Here is a 15,956-nt window from a genome sequence, read left to right as displayed (position 1 = left end):
TTCCTCTTCAAACTCCTCCAGTCACCAAACTCGCAATTTCCACTCTGCATTCAAAGCAACAGTCAGCGAAAACCAAAACGTCACTAAGGGATATAACAAAGTGTGGAGCTGGATGAACACAGCAGGCCAAGCAGCATCTCAGGAGCACAAAAGCTGATGTTTCGGGCCTAGACCCTTCATCAGATGAAGGGTCTAGGCCTGAAACATCAGCTTTCGTGCTCCTGAGATGCTGCTTGGCCTGCTGTGTTCATCCAGCTTCACATTTTGTTATCAAGGATTCTCCAGCATCTGCAGTTCCCATTACCTCTCGTCACTAAGGGAGGCCTTTTTCTATGTTTACTGAAAAACAACTGCACTCAAGGTTCTGAAAACTCATATTAAACAATACCTCATTAATCTGCAGCAGCTGCTCTTAGAGCTTGTTTATCCCTGTTTTAAGGCTAAAACAAAATTTGACTTCTCTTAAATTAAAGATTAATTTAGGAATTAAGCAGAAAGTAAGAAAAACTAGGCTTTCGAAAGAAATTAACCCCTAAAGCTCTCCCACTCACTAGTCCCCCAAGATTAAGTCCAAGTGCTTCCTGTATTTGTCTCCTGTAAATCTCCCATTACTGGGAAGACATGAGGAAGCACCTTTGGGATATTCAAATAAACTTTAGAAGAAGAACTGAAAACAGAAAATTCAACATTAATGAATGCACACTTGAAATTGCTTATTTGGAGATTTTTTTAAAAAGATGGGTGATCAAATTCACAAACATTAAATGATCAGGCATTCCCGGGTAATGGTAATGTGATGACAGCTGTTACTGTTTGGTGCCATGTTCAAACTGTAGTGTCGCACTACTGTTAGTGGCACATGTAAAGCAAAGGTTCTCTGATTATCCAGCTCGTGCGTGATATATTTCAGCAAGACAACTGGCTTAGAAGAATCAAGAATGATGATAGAAATTAAATGCCTTCTTACTGTAACTTACCAAAGTTACACGCCCACAACAAAAGTACTCATCAAAACGAATGAAAGAGTGCATTGAAATCCCTGACCACATTTGCATCAGCAAATGTTTGATGACAAAACAGCTGTCTTTAGGTAACAGAGCTATGTTTGTGGAATGCTTTCTGGGGTTAAGTATGCCATGTGAGAGTAGGTTGTAACTTGCAGATGCAAAGTTCTAAAGGATACTACCATTAATACTCCGATACATCTTAAACTGCCAGCAAACCAACATTAGGAGTTACTTATCAATGGAACCATTGGGACAAATAACATTTTACGAATCTATGCAACTACAAAATTCAAAAACAGTAAAAATGAGTGACCAAGAATAGAGTATAAAAATTTGCATAGGGTAAATGCGTAGGTTTTGCACTGTTTTGGAAATGCTTGGGGAAAGTTACGTTCCACTGTGAGTTGTATGAATAGCTCTATTCTTAGGCACAATTTATCAAGTGGCAGGCATCAGTACCCTGTTCTAAACATATGTAGGAAGATCTCAAAAGAAGTACTTCTGAAAATTTTTCTTTCCAGTGCTTGTTCAAAAAAAGTGCAGAATTTCTGCTTGAAAAATCTATGGTTATAAGTGTTCAAAGTAGTAAAAAATGTTAGTAGATTTGTATTTTTGTCCCGTGGCCAATTCTGTATTAAAAACAAAGAATTTGATTCAATTGAGATTTTCAAGATCATAAGTGGGCGCGATGAAGTGCATAGGGAGAAAGTTTTCCTCCTGGTAAAAGGAATGAGAGGGCACAGATTTAAAGTGATTTTCGAAAGGCACAAATGTGATGTGAAAAAATAACAATATGCTGCTTGGTGGAAGCATGTTCAATTGAGGAATTCGAGAGGGAATTGAATGATTATAGGAATAGAAATGACGTGCAAAGGTATGGAGAAAAAGCAGGAAATTGGTACTAGGTAAAGATGGTCATATGAAGAACTGTTGCAGGTATGATGGGCCAAATGGCCTCCCCGATGCACACTTCTGTGAGCTTTCAGTGGTTTATGTTGATAAATAGAGATTGATAGTACATAATTAGACAGTAATGTAATGTGCAATTGCAATCTCATCCTTCTTAATATAAAATTCTAAGTTTGTGTTATTTGAAGCATGTCAGAGCTGTCCGTTTTAACACTGATTCAAGGCTCATAACTGTATATGCATATTTTTCTACAAAAATTGTGACCGATATAAAATGTAATATCTCACAGATGGGGTATGTTGACTGGTGCACTAAGGAGAGAACAGATGGCTAGGAGCGAGTTTCACGTCTAACGCACCAGAGGGCTTTGGATGACCTCCATAAACAACAAGAAAGAAAGATCAAGCAGTTTATAAACTTCAGCCAAATCACGGCTGCATTTGAATCTGGAGCACACAAAATACTCTCACACTTAAGCTTCTATCTGGAACTGTTGCCAATTCTCACCCGTACCAATGACCATAATCATTGTGACTACTGCATGGAACTGTGTAGCTCCCTATGGTGCTATTTTCTTTTCTTTAATCCAGCTGCCAGGAAAAAGTGTGTGTTATAATTTTCAGGAAAATTTTGTTTGTTGGAGATGGAATATTGCTCATGTGCAGAACAGGTGTAATCACAAAAAAAGATTTTACTATCCTCATGAACCAGAAATTATATCACCAATAACACAGTGTGGGGCTGGAGGAACACAGCAGGCCAGGCGGAACCAGAAGAGTAGGAAAGCTGACATTTCAGGTCTGGACTCTTCTTCAGAAATGGGTCCCAACCTGAAATGTCAGCTTTCCTGCTCCTCTGATGCTGCCTGGTCTGCTGTGTTCCTCCAGCTCCACACGTTGTTATGTCTGATTCCAGCATCGGCAGTTCTTACTACCTCTCAGAAATTATATCACTGTTTTCTAATGACTCTCAAACTTCAGGATTTCAATTTTTGCATAGTGACCCAGATTTTTCTATCAAAATTAGAGTTATTTATGTGTAAATGGTACTGCAATGTCAGGCTAGGGCAGATGCACTGTTGACTACAGATTTCCATAATGCTGATGTTGAAATTCCCCATTCCAGTAGTTGCTCCAGAGAAACAGTAACTTGCTCTATGCCTCACCATTGAATGGTGAGAAGTTGGTGCAATTGTACAGCAGATATAAATGTATAAATTTGCCTCAGAAATCAAGGAGCTTTATTCACAAACATCATTTTAATAACGTGAAAAGTAGTCACTTGGTAGTACAGAACTTGAGCACTACCAAGAAAATGACATGCTGTCAAAGCTTCAAGTCTTGCACTCATCAGGGCAGATGCAAGAATGCCAGATTTAAAAGCGATCAACAATTTACACTGCATGAGAAAAGAATTCTGAGTGGTTGGCAATTGATACTCCTTGGTTAATTTTCTTTCCACAGAAAATGCACCCAGAAAGTTTCTCTTCCATCCTTTTGTTTAATTCAACTTTGCCTGCAGAGGAGACAGCCCTGCATGTGAATATATACAGTCTCCAGTAAGCACAAGTGAGCCTAACTGATTTATTAGTAATCTAATCAGAGCCAAACTCAAAAAAAAATTAAATTGGTTCTTGGTATAATTTTTAGTACACTTGTGATTGTTCATCATATGCTGTCCAATTGCAGAATCACGTGTAAAATTAGACATTATGTTCTGAGTTTTGTAAGAAATGGGCTGGTTGAGCATGATCAGCTCTCTGCCTGTTGCAAACAGCCGAAGGGTCATGCTATTTGATGCAAGATGCCCATCCCCTAAATGATGTCACATCAGCACAGAAATTCCTGTATCACATTTTATCTTATCTGTGATATTTATTATTACTGTTGCTGTAACGTGACACTTCAACTATTGTGAAATTTTAACTTATTCCTTTATTTTCCTAGTTTAAACTATTGCCTATTTCTTTATTTGTGTGATATTCTACGAAGTGATGCTCAACTTTTTAACTCTTGTTCCCTTTAAAACTTTGTACCCAAGCTTTTTTTTGCACCTTGGTACCAAAAACAGCACCACATGTGGCGACATTACACACTTCTCACTGTACTCCTGTATGTGATAATAAAATCTAAAATCTTTTTTGAAATATTTTACCCTTTCAAGGTATTTTAATTGTGGGAAATTTTTAAAACGTTAAATGGCCTTTTTTTCAAATATTACTTGGTGTGTTTTTCCTCACTCCTTATCCAATCTCTCTCCCCCTCTCCATTTCTATTTTGAGGCCTGATCTGATAATGAATTAAACAACGCCGAAGTTTTATTTCCTTCTCAAACCTGGTGCTATTAATTTCACAACGTTTCATCCACTTGGTTCAGAAGAAACAGACTTATTTAGCCTGGTCACTCAGGTCCTGGATGTTCCAGTTACCAGCCTGCGATCTTATCAGCTCACTTTTCACCAACTCAGTCACAAAAGAATCTAAAACCTAAATGCAAAAGGGTAAGTCCAACTATTGATAGGTTCCATCTGATGCTCTGCTACACAAAAAACAAACTTGTTTACAGAATTTTATTCCTTCATTCTGTTGTTTATTTGCTATTCTCCTATGTATGGCTGCTAATCTGATAGCTAGTACAAAATGCTAAATGACTGACCTTGACATTCAAATAATACCTGGTGTAAAACTACTCAATAGGGAAGGCAATAATGCACTTATCTTGACTGAAACTTAGCGGTAACTCGTGCATAGTGCAATAATCTATTTAAAAACAGTCCACTTAGATTGTACAGTAAAATGAGTAATTTTTGATCCTAGAAATTGCTGCTGCCGAAAGGGCAGATTTTAAAGTCTGGTTTGATGCCTTATTTCAAAGATAATACCTTTGACAGCGCTGCACTCCTTCAGTAGTGCACTAAACTGTCCATGCTGTATGACTATGATTCTGTGTGGTCATCCTGCTGGATTGGGATCAGAAGTGCCTGAGTCAGAATTGACAATGCTGACTGAAATAAGGCTGATGCAAACCTGTTCATAAAACAAGCAATTTTGTTGTTACAAACGCTAGATAATGTCGTGGTATGATTAAGGCCTTGTTTAGTAAATGCTGACACGTGCTCATAGATGACTTGAATAGAATCAGATACAGAGACAGTTCTCCTACAATGTGATAGTTGCATTCCTATGTGACCTCGCGCTATAGAAAATCGTACCATAGAAAATTGTGTTATATGGAAATTGCTATTAATAAAAAAATCGCTATACCTGTACAGCAGAAAGTTTGCGTTATCCCAACAGTTACAGCCAATTTGCATTAACAAAGCACACATTATAGCAGAACTACCTGTCAAACCATACAGGTCATCTGAAATTTGAAATGCCCACCTATCATTTCTGACTCACTTATCAAAAACCTCCTTCAGCGTTGCGATTGTCAGCAACTTTAAGTCCTTCTTAATAGAATCATACAGTACAGAAGAGTCCCTTCAGCCCATCAAGTCTGTGCTATCAAAGGTACACTAAATCTATACTAGTTTCTTTTTCCAACACGAGGCCCATACTCTTGCAACTTAAGACACTTCAACTGCTTATCTAACTAAATTTTAAAGGTTGTGAAGTTACCTGCCTCAGCTACCCTCCCAGACAGTGCATTCCAGATCACCCACTGATAGAACATAGAACATTACAGCACAGCACAGGCCCTTCGGCCCTCGATGTTGTGCCAACCTGTCATACCGATCTGAAGCCCATCTAACCTAAATTATGCCATGTACGTCCATATGCTTATCCAATGATGACTTAAATGTACCTGAAGTTGGCGAATCTACTACCGTTGCAGGCAACGCGTTCCATTCCCTTACTACTCTCTGAATAAAGAAACTAGCTCCGACATCCGTCCTATACCTTTCACCCCTCAATTTAAAGCTATGCCCCCTCGTGCTGGCCGTCACCATCCTAGGAAAATGGCTCTCCCTATCCACCCTATCTAACCCTCTGATTATTTTATACGTTTCAATTAAGTCATCACTCAACCTTCTTCTCTCTAATGAAAACAGCCTCAAGTCCCTCAGCCTTTCCTCGTAAGACCTTCCCTCCATACCAGGCAACATCCTAGTAAATCTCCTCTGCACCCTTTCCAAAGTTTCCACATCCTTCTTATAATGCGGTGACCAGAACTGTACACAATACTCCAAGTGCGGCCGCACCAGAGTTTTGTACAGCTGCAACATAACCTCTTGGTTCCAGAACTCGATCCCTCTATTAATAAAAGCTAAAACACTGTATGCCTTCTTAACAGCCCTGTCAACCTGGGTGGCAACTTTCAAGGATCTGTGTACATGGGCACGGGGATGAAAAATGTTTTCCTCAAATCCCCTCTAAACTTCCTGCCTTTCACTTTAAAATTATGCCCCCTTGTTCCTGACCATTCAACTAAGGAGCACAACCACTTTTTATCCACCCTGTTCATGTCCTTCATATTCTTATACACCTCTCTCTGGTCCCCCTCAACATTCTCTGCTCCAGAGAAAACAACCCGAGTTTACCCTGAGACAGCAAGAACAGCCGATGCTGGAGTCATAGATAACAATGTGTGGAGCTAGAGGAACACAGCAGGCCAGGCAGCATCAGAGGAGCAGGAAAGCTTTTGGGTTTTGGGTCGGGACCCTGTTGCTGCCTGGCCTGCTGTGTTCCTCCAGGTCCATGCTTTGTTTATGTGTGTTTATCCTGCCTTGCTTCATTGCTGAAATACTCCATCCCAGGCAACATCCTGGTGAATCTCCCCTCTCCAGTGGAATCACATCCTTCCTACAGTGTGGTGACCAGAACTGCACACAGTACACAAGCTGAGGCCTAACCGATGTCCAACACTGCTCCAACATAACCTCCTTGCTCTTTACAATTTGTGCCTTGAATGATAATGACAAGTGTCCCTTACGCATTCTTAACTACCCTATTAGCCTGCCCTGGCACCTTCAGGGATTTGTGGACAAGCACCCCAAGAACACTATCTCTCTGATCTTCCTAGTGTCCTGCCATTCAATAGGTATTCCCATGATATTTTCCCTGGCATTTTTTTCTTATTTTTGAATGAAATTTCCACAACTCCACTTCCTTGTCGACCTCGAGACATACAAATAGCAGCATAGAATAACATGAAATAACAGGTTACAAACGAAGTGTTTTTCTTATGTTGAACAACGTGAGATGTGGAACAGAATAAGCTTATTCACCTAACTCCCAAAATTCTGGTCTCCTAGTCATAGAAATAAATATGGAGGCGCAACAGCACGATATAAAAAGATTTAGAAGGCCGGTCCCAGAGAAGATTATGTCTAGTAAAGGTAAAGTCACCATAGTAAGTAGAGAGACACACAACTGGTGGTAGTTTAACTCAAGGGTCACGGCACCACAGGCAAAGGGAGAGGTTGAGAAATAGAGTCCTTCGTGGTAGCCTCAGCTGGTGTGGGAATCGAACCCACGCTGTTGGTGTCATTCTGCATCGCAAATTGGCCATCTAAACTAACCAAATCCCAGGCAGTAAAAAACATATTGAAAAGACTTGAAAAAGAGGCATCCTTGCAGAGGTTACCTGGTCCTTTCAGAAATTCTTTTCAGTGGCACCCCCCTCCGAATAGTCAGCAGGAAATTCAAGAGCAAATATGTAGGGAGATCTCAGATAAATTCTAAGAATGACAGAGTTTTAATGGTCGGGGATTTTTAACGTTCCAAACATGGACTGGGATTGCCAGAGTGCAAGGGGCTTGCATGAGGAGGAATTTGTTCAGTGTGTTCAAGAAAAGTTTCTTATTCAATATATGGATGTACCTACTAGAAAAGGGGCAATGCTTGACCTTTGCTTGGGAAATAAGGCAGGGCAAGTGACTAAGGTATAAATGGGTGGGCATTTTGAGGCTGGTGATTTCAATTTTATTAGTTTTAAAATAGATATGGAAAAGTATAAGCCTAATCTGAAAGTTAAACTTCTAAATTAGAGTGAGGGCCAGCTTTGATGGTATTAGACAGGAACTGTCAAAAGTTTGACTGGAGGAGGTTACTTGCACCTAAAGAGATGTCTGGCATATGGAAGGCTTTCAAAAATGAGATAATGAGAGTTCAGCAACAATATATTCCTGTTGGTGTGAAGGGCGAGGCTGGTAGGTGCAAGGAACACCAGACGACTAGAGATAATAAAGGAACTAGTCAAGAAGAAGAAGGACGCATGTGTCAGGTATACAAGATATCTGAAGGGTCTAAGCCCGAAACGTCAGCTTTTGTGCTCCTGAGATGCTGCTTGGCCTGCTGTGTTCATCCAGCTTCACACTTTTTGTTATCTTGGATTCTCCAGCATCTGCAGTTCCCATTATCTCTGTGTCAGGTATAGACAGCTGTGATCCCTGGAGGAGTACACTTAAGATGGAAATCAGGAGGGCATAAAGGGGACCTGAATTAGCTTTGGCAAATAAGTTTGAGGAGAATCCTAAGAGATTCTATAAGTACATTAGGACAAAAGAGCAACTAGGGACAGAATAGGGCCTCTTAATGATCAACAGGGCTGTCTGTGCATGAAACCACAGGAGATGGGTGAGATACTAAACTAATATTTCACCTCAATATTTACTATGCAGAAAGTCATGGAAGCCAGGAAAACTGGCGAAACAAACTGTGATGTCTTGAAAGCAGTCCACATTACAGAAGAAGAGGTGCTGAATGCTTTGAAGCACTGATGCATATTTTAAGTTCCTTGGTAGACAGAGGGTGAAGAACGTTTTTGGCATGCCTACCTCATTGGTCAGAGCACTGAGTACAGGAGTTGGAACATCATGTTGGGGCCGTACAGGTGGCCGTGAGACTATTTTTGGAATACTGCTTGCAATTCTGGCTGTCCTGCTATGGGAAAAATGTTGTTAAATTAGAAAGGGTACAGAAAAAATTTGCAAGGATATTGCCCAGACTGGAGGCTTTGAATTAGAAAGACAGCCTGGATAGACTAGGACCTTTCTCCCCTGAGGCATTGGAGGCTGTGGGCGATCTTATAGAGGTTTATAAATCGTGAAAGGCATAGAGAAGGTGAATGGCCACAGTCGTCTTCCAAGGATAGGGGAGTCCAAAATTGATGGCATAAGTTTAAGGTGCGAGGGGAAAGATGTAAAAGGGACATAAGGGGCAACATTTTCCACACAGAGGGTGGTGAACGTATCGAATGACCTGCAAGGGAAAGTGATAGAAGCAGGTACAATTACAACATTTAACACTTACATCTGGACAGGTCCATTGATAGGAAAGGTTTAGAAGGATATGGACCAAGCACCGGCTAATGGCACAAGTTTGGGATACCTGGTCAGCATGAATGAATTGTTTCCGTGCTGTATGAATCTATAACTCTATGGTGTTTGACAGATAGATATAAAGAGGATGTTTCCACTTGAGGGAAAAGACAAGACTGGGACCATCAGTATAAGTCCATCACTCTACAATCTTCCTTCTAAGTTGTGCTGCTGCTGTGAGGATCTGTGCATACCCAATTGGTGTGTACAGTGCACCGTTGCATTGACTTCCAACTTTGGAAGTTGCTGTCCCACACAATCTCAGAAGTTTGTTTACTGAAAACAAATGTAGGGAATATTGGCCACTAATATATCTAAACAGCAATCAGAACAAACATCTGATTCAGCGAATAACTTGTACACACTGGAAGGCACGATGAATATCCCCATGCCATGGAGTGGCTGGGTCAAATGGTCTGACTCTTTGCTGGAAATTCTATGTAAAGTGTATTCCAAGAATTCAGTCCCTGAAGCTGAAGAAACTAAATACAACAACTGCTGTTTGGCTTACAAGTATTGGTCTTTATGGACATAGGCAAATGTTAGTCTTTCAGCACATGACAGGGTTGAATAAGGAAGAACCTTCAACCCTGTTGTTGTCAATCCATTGGAACGTCCCAATGTGTATGGGTCACTGAGTGACATCATCCATCCATTATACAGCCAAATGTTATGATTTATGGCATCAGTAAATTTCACTTCCGCTCGGTGGTAAGAAAATGGAATTCTGAAATAAGTACTGGTATGTCAACAAACCTCTTTATGGTCTCACCCTCTATACTTGAATGTTTATCAGATAAAAAAAAGGGACTAAAGGTTACAGGCACTTGTACATTGTGACAGACTGTTCTGAAAAACAGAATTACTTATGGTCCTATTATGATGGAGGTTGAAGGGGTCACTGCTTCCTTTTCTAGTTCTGGTTCTCTATTGGTCACAAAAAAATTTCATTGTTATTAGGTTGGTGATCTCCCATTATATAGGTGTCAGTCTGTGCAAGGCTTGGTGTTATAGAGTCATACAGCACTGAAGACAGACCCTCTGGTCCAACCAGTCCATGTCAAAAACAATCCCAAACTAAACTAATCCCACCTGTGTCAGCCTGTTTTCTTTAGTGAACGATAATTTATTGGTTCACAAACAAACACAAACTTACCAAAACAAAGATGCAAAGATTATGATTAACCACTTAGACTCCACAAATACACACACACACAACAATCAAACTTAACACACCCACACTGTGCTGAGGAGAAACAACAATATTGAAAACTCTGCAAAGTGTCAACTTCAAAGCATTTGGCCAAGTAATAGTTAAACTCATGAAAAAAACAGTAAGCTATGGATTGTCCCAAATACTGTTCTGATTCCAAGGTTATTCTGCACATAGATACTGGGGTATATTCCTGAAACAGTTGTAGGTAGCTGAGTTCCCTTGACTCCAGATGACAGAATTCTCCACAGGTGATAAAGATGACTTTCAGTGGGTTCCAAACCAACACAGTTGCAAAGAAGGAGAGAGCAATAGGCTGCTGATTTTCAGGCAGGTTAAGTTCTCTGTGAGTTAAAAATTGAACACAGTCTTATTCCACCCACAACTGGACCTTTGTGATTTCTCCCTGAACATTTTCTAGGCTGTAAGACTCCATCTGAGCTCCCTGCTCCTTCAGATTGCATGCTGTTGCTTTTGCATCCTCTACCTTTTCCTGAGCAAAGCATCCTCTGTTCAACAGTTCAAGATATGGGTTCACGAACTATTTAAAAACTAATATTTGGATCACAGCTCCTCAGAATAGTCCAACAATCATAGTAATAGATAAACAGAGGCTGGTTGGGCCAGGAAGACAAGCAGCAGGATGGAGCAGTGACCCTAAGCACCAATTTCACTGGAATTAAGAATAGCATCAAGTTCCTTCAGTGCCCAGTAACAACCACCAGTATATGGCAAGTGTGCTTTTCTACAAAATGGCATTAACTGAAATAATTGACTGGAACAAACAAGCTAACGCATGCGTGCTGCATAATTATGACAGATTGAATAGTGGGTGAGGTGATTCCACTCAAAGATAACATGTACACACACAAATTCTAGTAAGACAGGCAAATAGTCAAACCACCCTTACCCATTAGATCTATTCTAAGTGCATAATGACAATTCTTGTCACACTCAAACAAATTCAAAGGATTCCTCAATAACTTACATACATTCTCACATTACAGAGGTAGGGCGCTACTTAATCAATTACCTAGAACAGTTGTAAAGGGCTCTTGTGGCACAGTGGACCTTTGTGACTTTTCCCTGAACGTTTTCTAGGCTGTAAGACTTCTTCTGAGCTCCCTGCTCCTTCAGATTGCATGCTGTTGCTTTTGCATCCTCTACCTTTTCCTGAGCAAAGCATCCTCTGTTCAACAGTTCAAGATATGGGTTCACAAACTATTTAAAAACTAATATTTGGATCACAGCTCCTCTGACTAGCCCAACAATCATAGTAATAGATAACCAGCTTACCTCTGGATCAGGAGGCTTGGGTTTAAAGTCCCACCTTCCCTAGAGATGTGTAATAACTATCTAAACAGGTTACTTAGGGAAATACTTGGAAGGATTGTAGATTTGTTTTCTGACCAACCTCTTCAGAAAAGATATTACACAGGTCTGGAGCAGGTGGGACTTGAACCGTGGGCTCCAGGTTCAGAGGGAGGAAAATTACCACTGCATCACAAGTAGAGAGGAGATGGTGGTAAAATAGTATTATCACCAAACTAGTAAAGTAGAGGCCCAGGTTCGTACTTTGGAGCAATTCGAGTTCAAATCCCACTACAGCAGCTAGTGGGATGTAAATTCAATTAGTGTCAGGGCTGTTGTGGGGCAATGGTAGTATTTGAGAAACATCAGTCATGAGGACAGATTGAAGAGTTTGGGATTGCTCTCCTTGGAGAGATGAAGGCTAAGAGGAGATCTCTTAGAAGTTCTCAGACAAGAGGTCTCGATAGAACAGTTAAGGAGAAACTGTTCTTGCTCGTCAAAGGATTGGGTATGAGGAAAGCACAGATGTGAAGTGATTTGTGAGAGTAGAAAAGGAGGACATAAGTGGTTCAGGTTTGTAATTGACTGCCTGGAAGTGTGTGACAGTAGAGTCAATTAAAGGTTGCTTTGCTTCTATTCAAACAATCATCCAATGTGCAGGGCAGGAGAATAGATAATGAATAGGTAGTAGATAATAACAGGTAACTCATTTGGAGAGCCAGGGCAGGCTGAATGACCTCCTTCTGTACTATCGCATCTTTAGGAGAGTCAGTAAATAAAGAACACAAATGTTCAAAGAAAATGAAAAGAAACATTCAATATTTTACATGCCCCCATCATTTTTCATCAACAACACACTGGAGTTTAATCTTTAATTCCTGGAAGCTACAGGCCAATTGTGGAGCACTGGCAACCAATATTGTCTCAATGTTGAGTGGGTATTGCTGAACAGCAGTTCAGCATATAACACGCTGCTCGTAGCCAAGGATCACTTTAGATTCAGGCATGCAGAGCAAACTGAAATTAAAGGGAACATTGTTGCCAATAAGACCATAACATGTAGGACTCAAAGTAGGCCATTCAACCCACTGAGTCTGTTCTACCATTCAGTGAGATATTTTCAGACTAAACTTCTAAGCAGAAAAGGCTTGCGATGTAAAATTCTCAAAAAAATGGAGTGAAGTGTATTATAGAATTATAATAATTGGACATTAACTTATTAATTTATTAAATCATTCTGAACAGACGGTATTAAAACTGGCAGTGTCTGAACATTGTGTACATCCATTCTACACTAGACTCTAAATGGAGGTGAACAAAACTTTGCAACACGTTGCATTTATACTGCAATTGTCATGTTTTGATTCAGAGGACGGTGAATTAGCATCTATCCACAGGAGGAGAAATTGGGGCAACTGCGGAGGTGGGTGTTAAGGAGTTCCTCAAAGTGAGAGGGAATTCCAGAGCTTAGAGGAGGAGATCACCATCACACTTACCTTTCCTCTGCCCCACCACTCCTCTCTATTTATTTGAGCTCCCTTCCCCCTCCCCCCTCCCCATTTCTGAAGAAGGGTTCTGACCCCAAACGTCAACTTTCCTGCTCCTCTGATGCTGCCTGTGTTCCTCCAGCTCCACACTGTGTTATTCCAGAGCTGAGAGCCTTGTCACTGAAGGTACAGCTCCCGGTGGTAGAGTGGTAATTATTATGAAGAATACATGAAAACCCAGAATTGGAGCAGCAATGGGATCTCATAGCATTTCTGAGGACATACAGAGATAAGAACTTGAAATCAAGGACTGAGAAGTTTAACTGAGGGGCAGGCAGAAATGAGACGGGGTGGGAGGAAGGAGTGTGGAGGAAAAGAATGTGAAGATGAGATGTGGAGAAGGAGAGAAGGAAACAGCTGAGCAGGAGGCAGAGGTTTAGCGGTTGGGGAGTGGGTGGAGAGGGTATTACAGAGTCAGAGATGAAAGAGGTGGTTGAGATTCAGCATTAAGTCACTGGTTCATGTCGGAAAGTAGCAGCCTACTTGCACAGAATAAGCTCCTATAAACAGCAACAACACCAGTGATAAGTCTTGTTCTCTCGCAAGGAAGGTGAAGGGATTTTTTACAACCACCTGAGAGGGCCTCCGTTTAAAGTTCTTTTTTATCTGAAATTCAGTCTAGTGCTGTTTCAGTGAAGAACTTTGTAAACACCCAAACTGCTGGTGCTGAGTCTTATCATAAACAAGCAAAGGGACGTGAATTTAGAATAATTCTCAAACGTGAAAGAGGGTGGGGAAACACAAACAGGATGGAGTTAACAACGTTTAGGTACCGACCAGGTAAATAATGCCCCGACAGAGCAGTTGCAGTCACTAATTTGCACCACACACTTACCTGCAATGACAGAGTCCGCAGACCCACACACCGCGTTACAAGCTCATACATTGCAGAGGCGCCGTGCAAACTCACTTCACCCGCTTTGTTCTTGAAGGATTTTTCTCTATGCGGTGGTCCTAGGATCGGCCAGTAAGATCTAAAAAGATTAAACTGCAGCCGGAAGAAAAAGCTGCAATGTCCGCCCCTTTTCAATTTTGGTTCCCGGGTCACCAAGTGGAACTCGAAGGTAGAAAGGTGTTTCCCGAGATCTTTTTCCTTTAAAAAAATATTTGCAGTCCCCACCACTACTTAAATATGTTATTTCTCCAACTGTCGGTCAAAATATTCTTCATTCAACACCTACCTGGTCTAGCTCAAATATATGTCATCAGCCCAATTAGTTTGCACTATTATTAGCTGTATTTATGAAAGTATTTCCCCTCTAATTTCAGTACAGTGTCTGTCTTACAAATTATTAAAAACCGAAAGAACTGTGAATGCTGTAAATCAGAAACAAAAATAGAGATTGCTGGAAATACTCAGCAGCCAGACCCGGAGCGGGACTCTGGCAGTGGAAAGTTGAATTCTCAAGTTTTTCTTTCTGTCTTATTCTGTTAATGTATGCAGACTGTATTTTTACATTGAATACACGTCACACTAAATGATTCAATTCATCTGTGGAGAGAAATCACAGTTCACGTTTCGGGTCGAATGACCCTTCCTCAGAACAAATTACAAATTATAATTTGCTTTCAGGCAAATTTGCAGCTTCATTTTTTGCACGCAGCCCGATTTCTACTACAAAGTCCATGCTCCTCAGGCAGTCAACACCAGAAGCAAGGTGTAGAGCTGGATGAACACAGCAGGCCCAGCGGATTCTCCAGCATCTGCAGTTCCTATTAGCTCTAACACCAGAAACAAGATTCCTGTCGAATTGGTAGCTGTGTGTGGGTGGTAAAGCAACGCTTGTCTCTGAGCTTCTAAAGGTCCTGATGGATTCCAGACACTTCACGAATCCTGAAAGTATTCCATGTCGGTTAGCCTAGCTGGCTGGAAAGCTAGTCTGCAATACAGAGTAATGCCAAAAGCATTGGTTCAATTCCCATGCCGGCTGAAGTTACCATGAAGGATGATCCTTTTCAATCTCTCTCCTGATCTGAAGTGTGATGAACCTCAGGGCATTCCGCTACCAGCTGGTTTTCTCTAATGGGAGAGCTGCCCTGTGTCCTGGTGAGTTTATGTGATTCTACCAGCTATATTGTCTACACTAATGGTTGGTATTGGTGCTGTTGAAATGTCCTGAGATTAATGACGACACTATATAAATGCAAATATTTTTCTGCCATAGGGATTTCAGTCGGCGTGAGTGGTGTTGGGTGGTGGGTTTCTGCAATTACCCTTAGGTGACAGCAAAAGGATAGGAGCCAAGGTTCTTGCTGTCAACCTCTGCTGAATGGGGACATGAATGAACAGGGATGAAAGCAAAATCATACATCACCTGACAGTGATGCCCAATGTTGTTGAATAATCTCCTGACCATTCACAGTTGAGGCTTCCATATGCTGGATCACCATTTAGCTGAGCACCAGAGCACATTGTGGATGACTGGAACTATTCCTCATAACAAATCAGGAGAGAAGAGAGTGTAAATTGACAGAAATTGGAAATGGGGAAGAAAATGTGGGCAAGTATACCTGCTGAATTCAAATTGATTTACACAATGTTCTTAAAAAGCCATTGATGAAGATATCTGTACTAAACCTGAACAATGACAAAAATACTGGAATAACTGAATAGTTTAATTTTTGAAAATGATTTCAAGAACAG

At 40.8% G+C, this 15,956-nt stretch overlaps 1 protein-coding gene across 1 annotated transcript in view; it reads right to left on the bottom strand.

Moving 5' to 3' along the window:
• The window catches only part of LOC125466460 (CDGSH iron-sulfur domain-containing protein 3, mitochondrial-like), a 58,257-nt gene extending 43,843 nt beyond the window's left edge, over positions 1-14,414 (bottom strand). Inside the window, exon 1 of the mRNA XM_048560983.2 lies at positions 14,148-14,414. Within this exon, the coding sequence (XP_048416940.1) occupies positions 14,148-14,198 (51 nt within the window). The 5' untranslated portion in view covers positions 14,199-14,414. The remainder of the gene's footprint in view (positions 1-14,147) is intronic.
• Positions 14,415-15,956: the final 1,542 nt, after the last annotated feature.

Source organism: Stegostoma tigrinum, chromosome 31, assembly GCF_030684315.1.
Source record: "Stegostoma tigrinum isolate sSteTig4 chromosome 31, sSteTig4.hap1, whole genome shotgun sequence".
Lineage (NCBI taxonomy): Eukaryota > Metazoa > Chordata > Chondrichthyes > Orectolobiformes > Stegostomatidae > Stegostoma > Stegostoma tigrinum.
The sequence above is the reverse complement of the archived record's forward strand: the minus strand, read 5'-3'. Positions and strand labels throughout refer to the sequence as shown.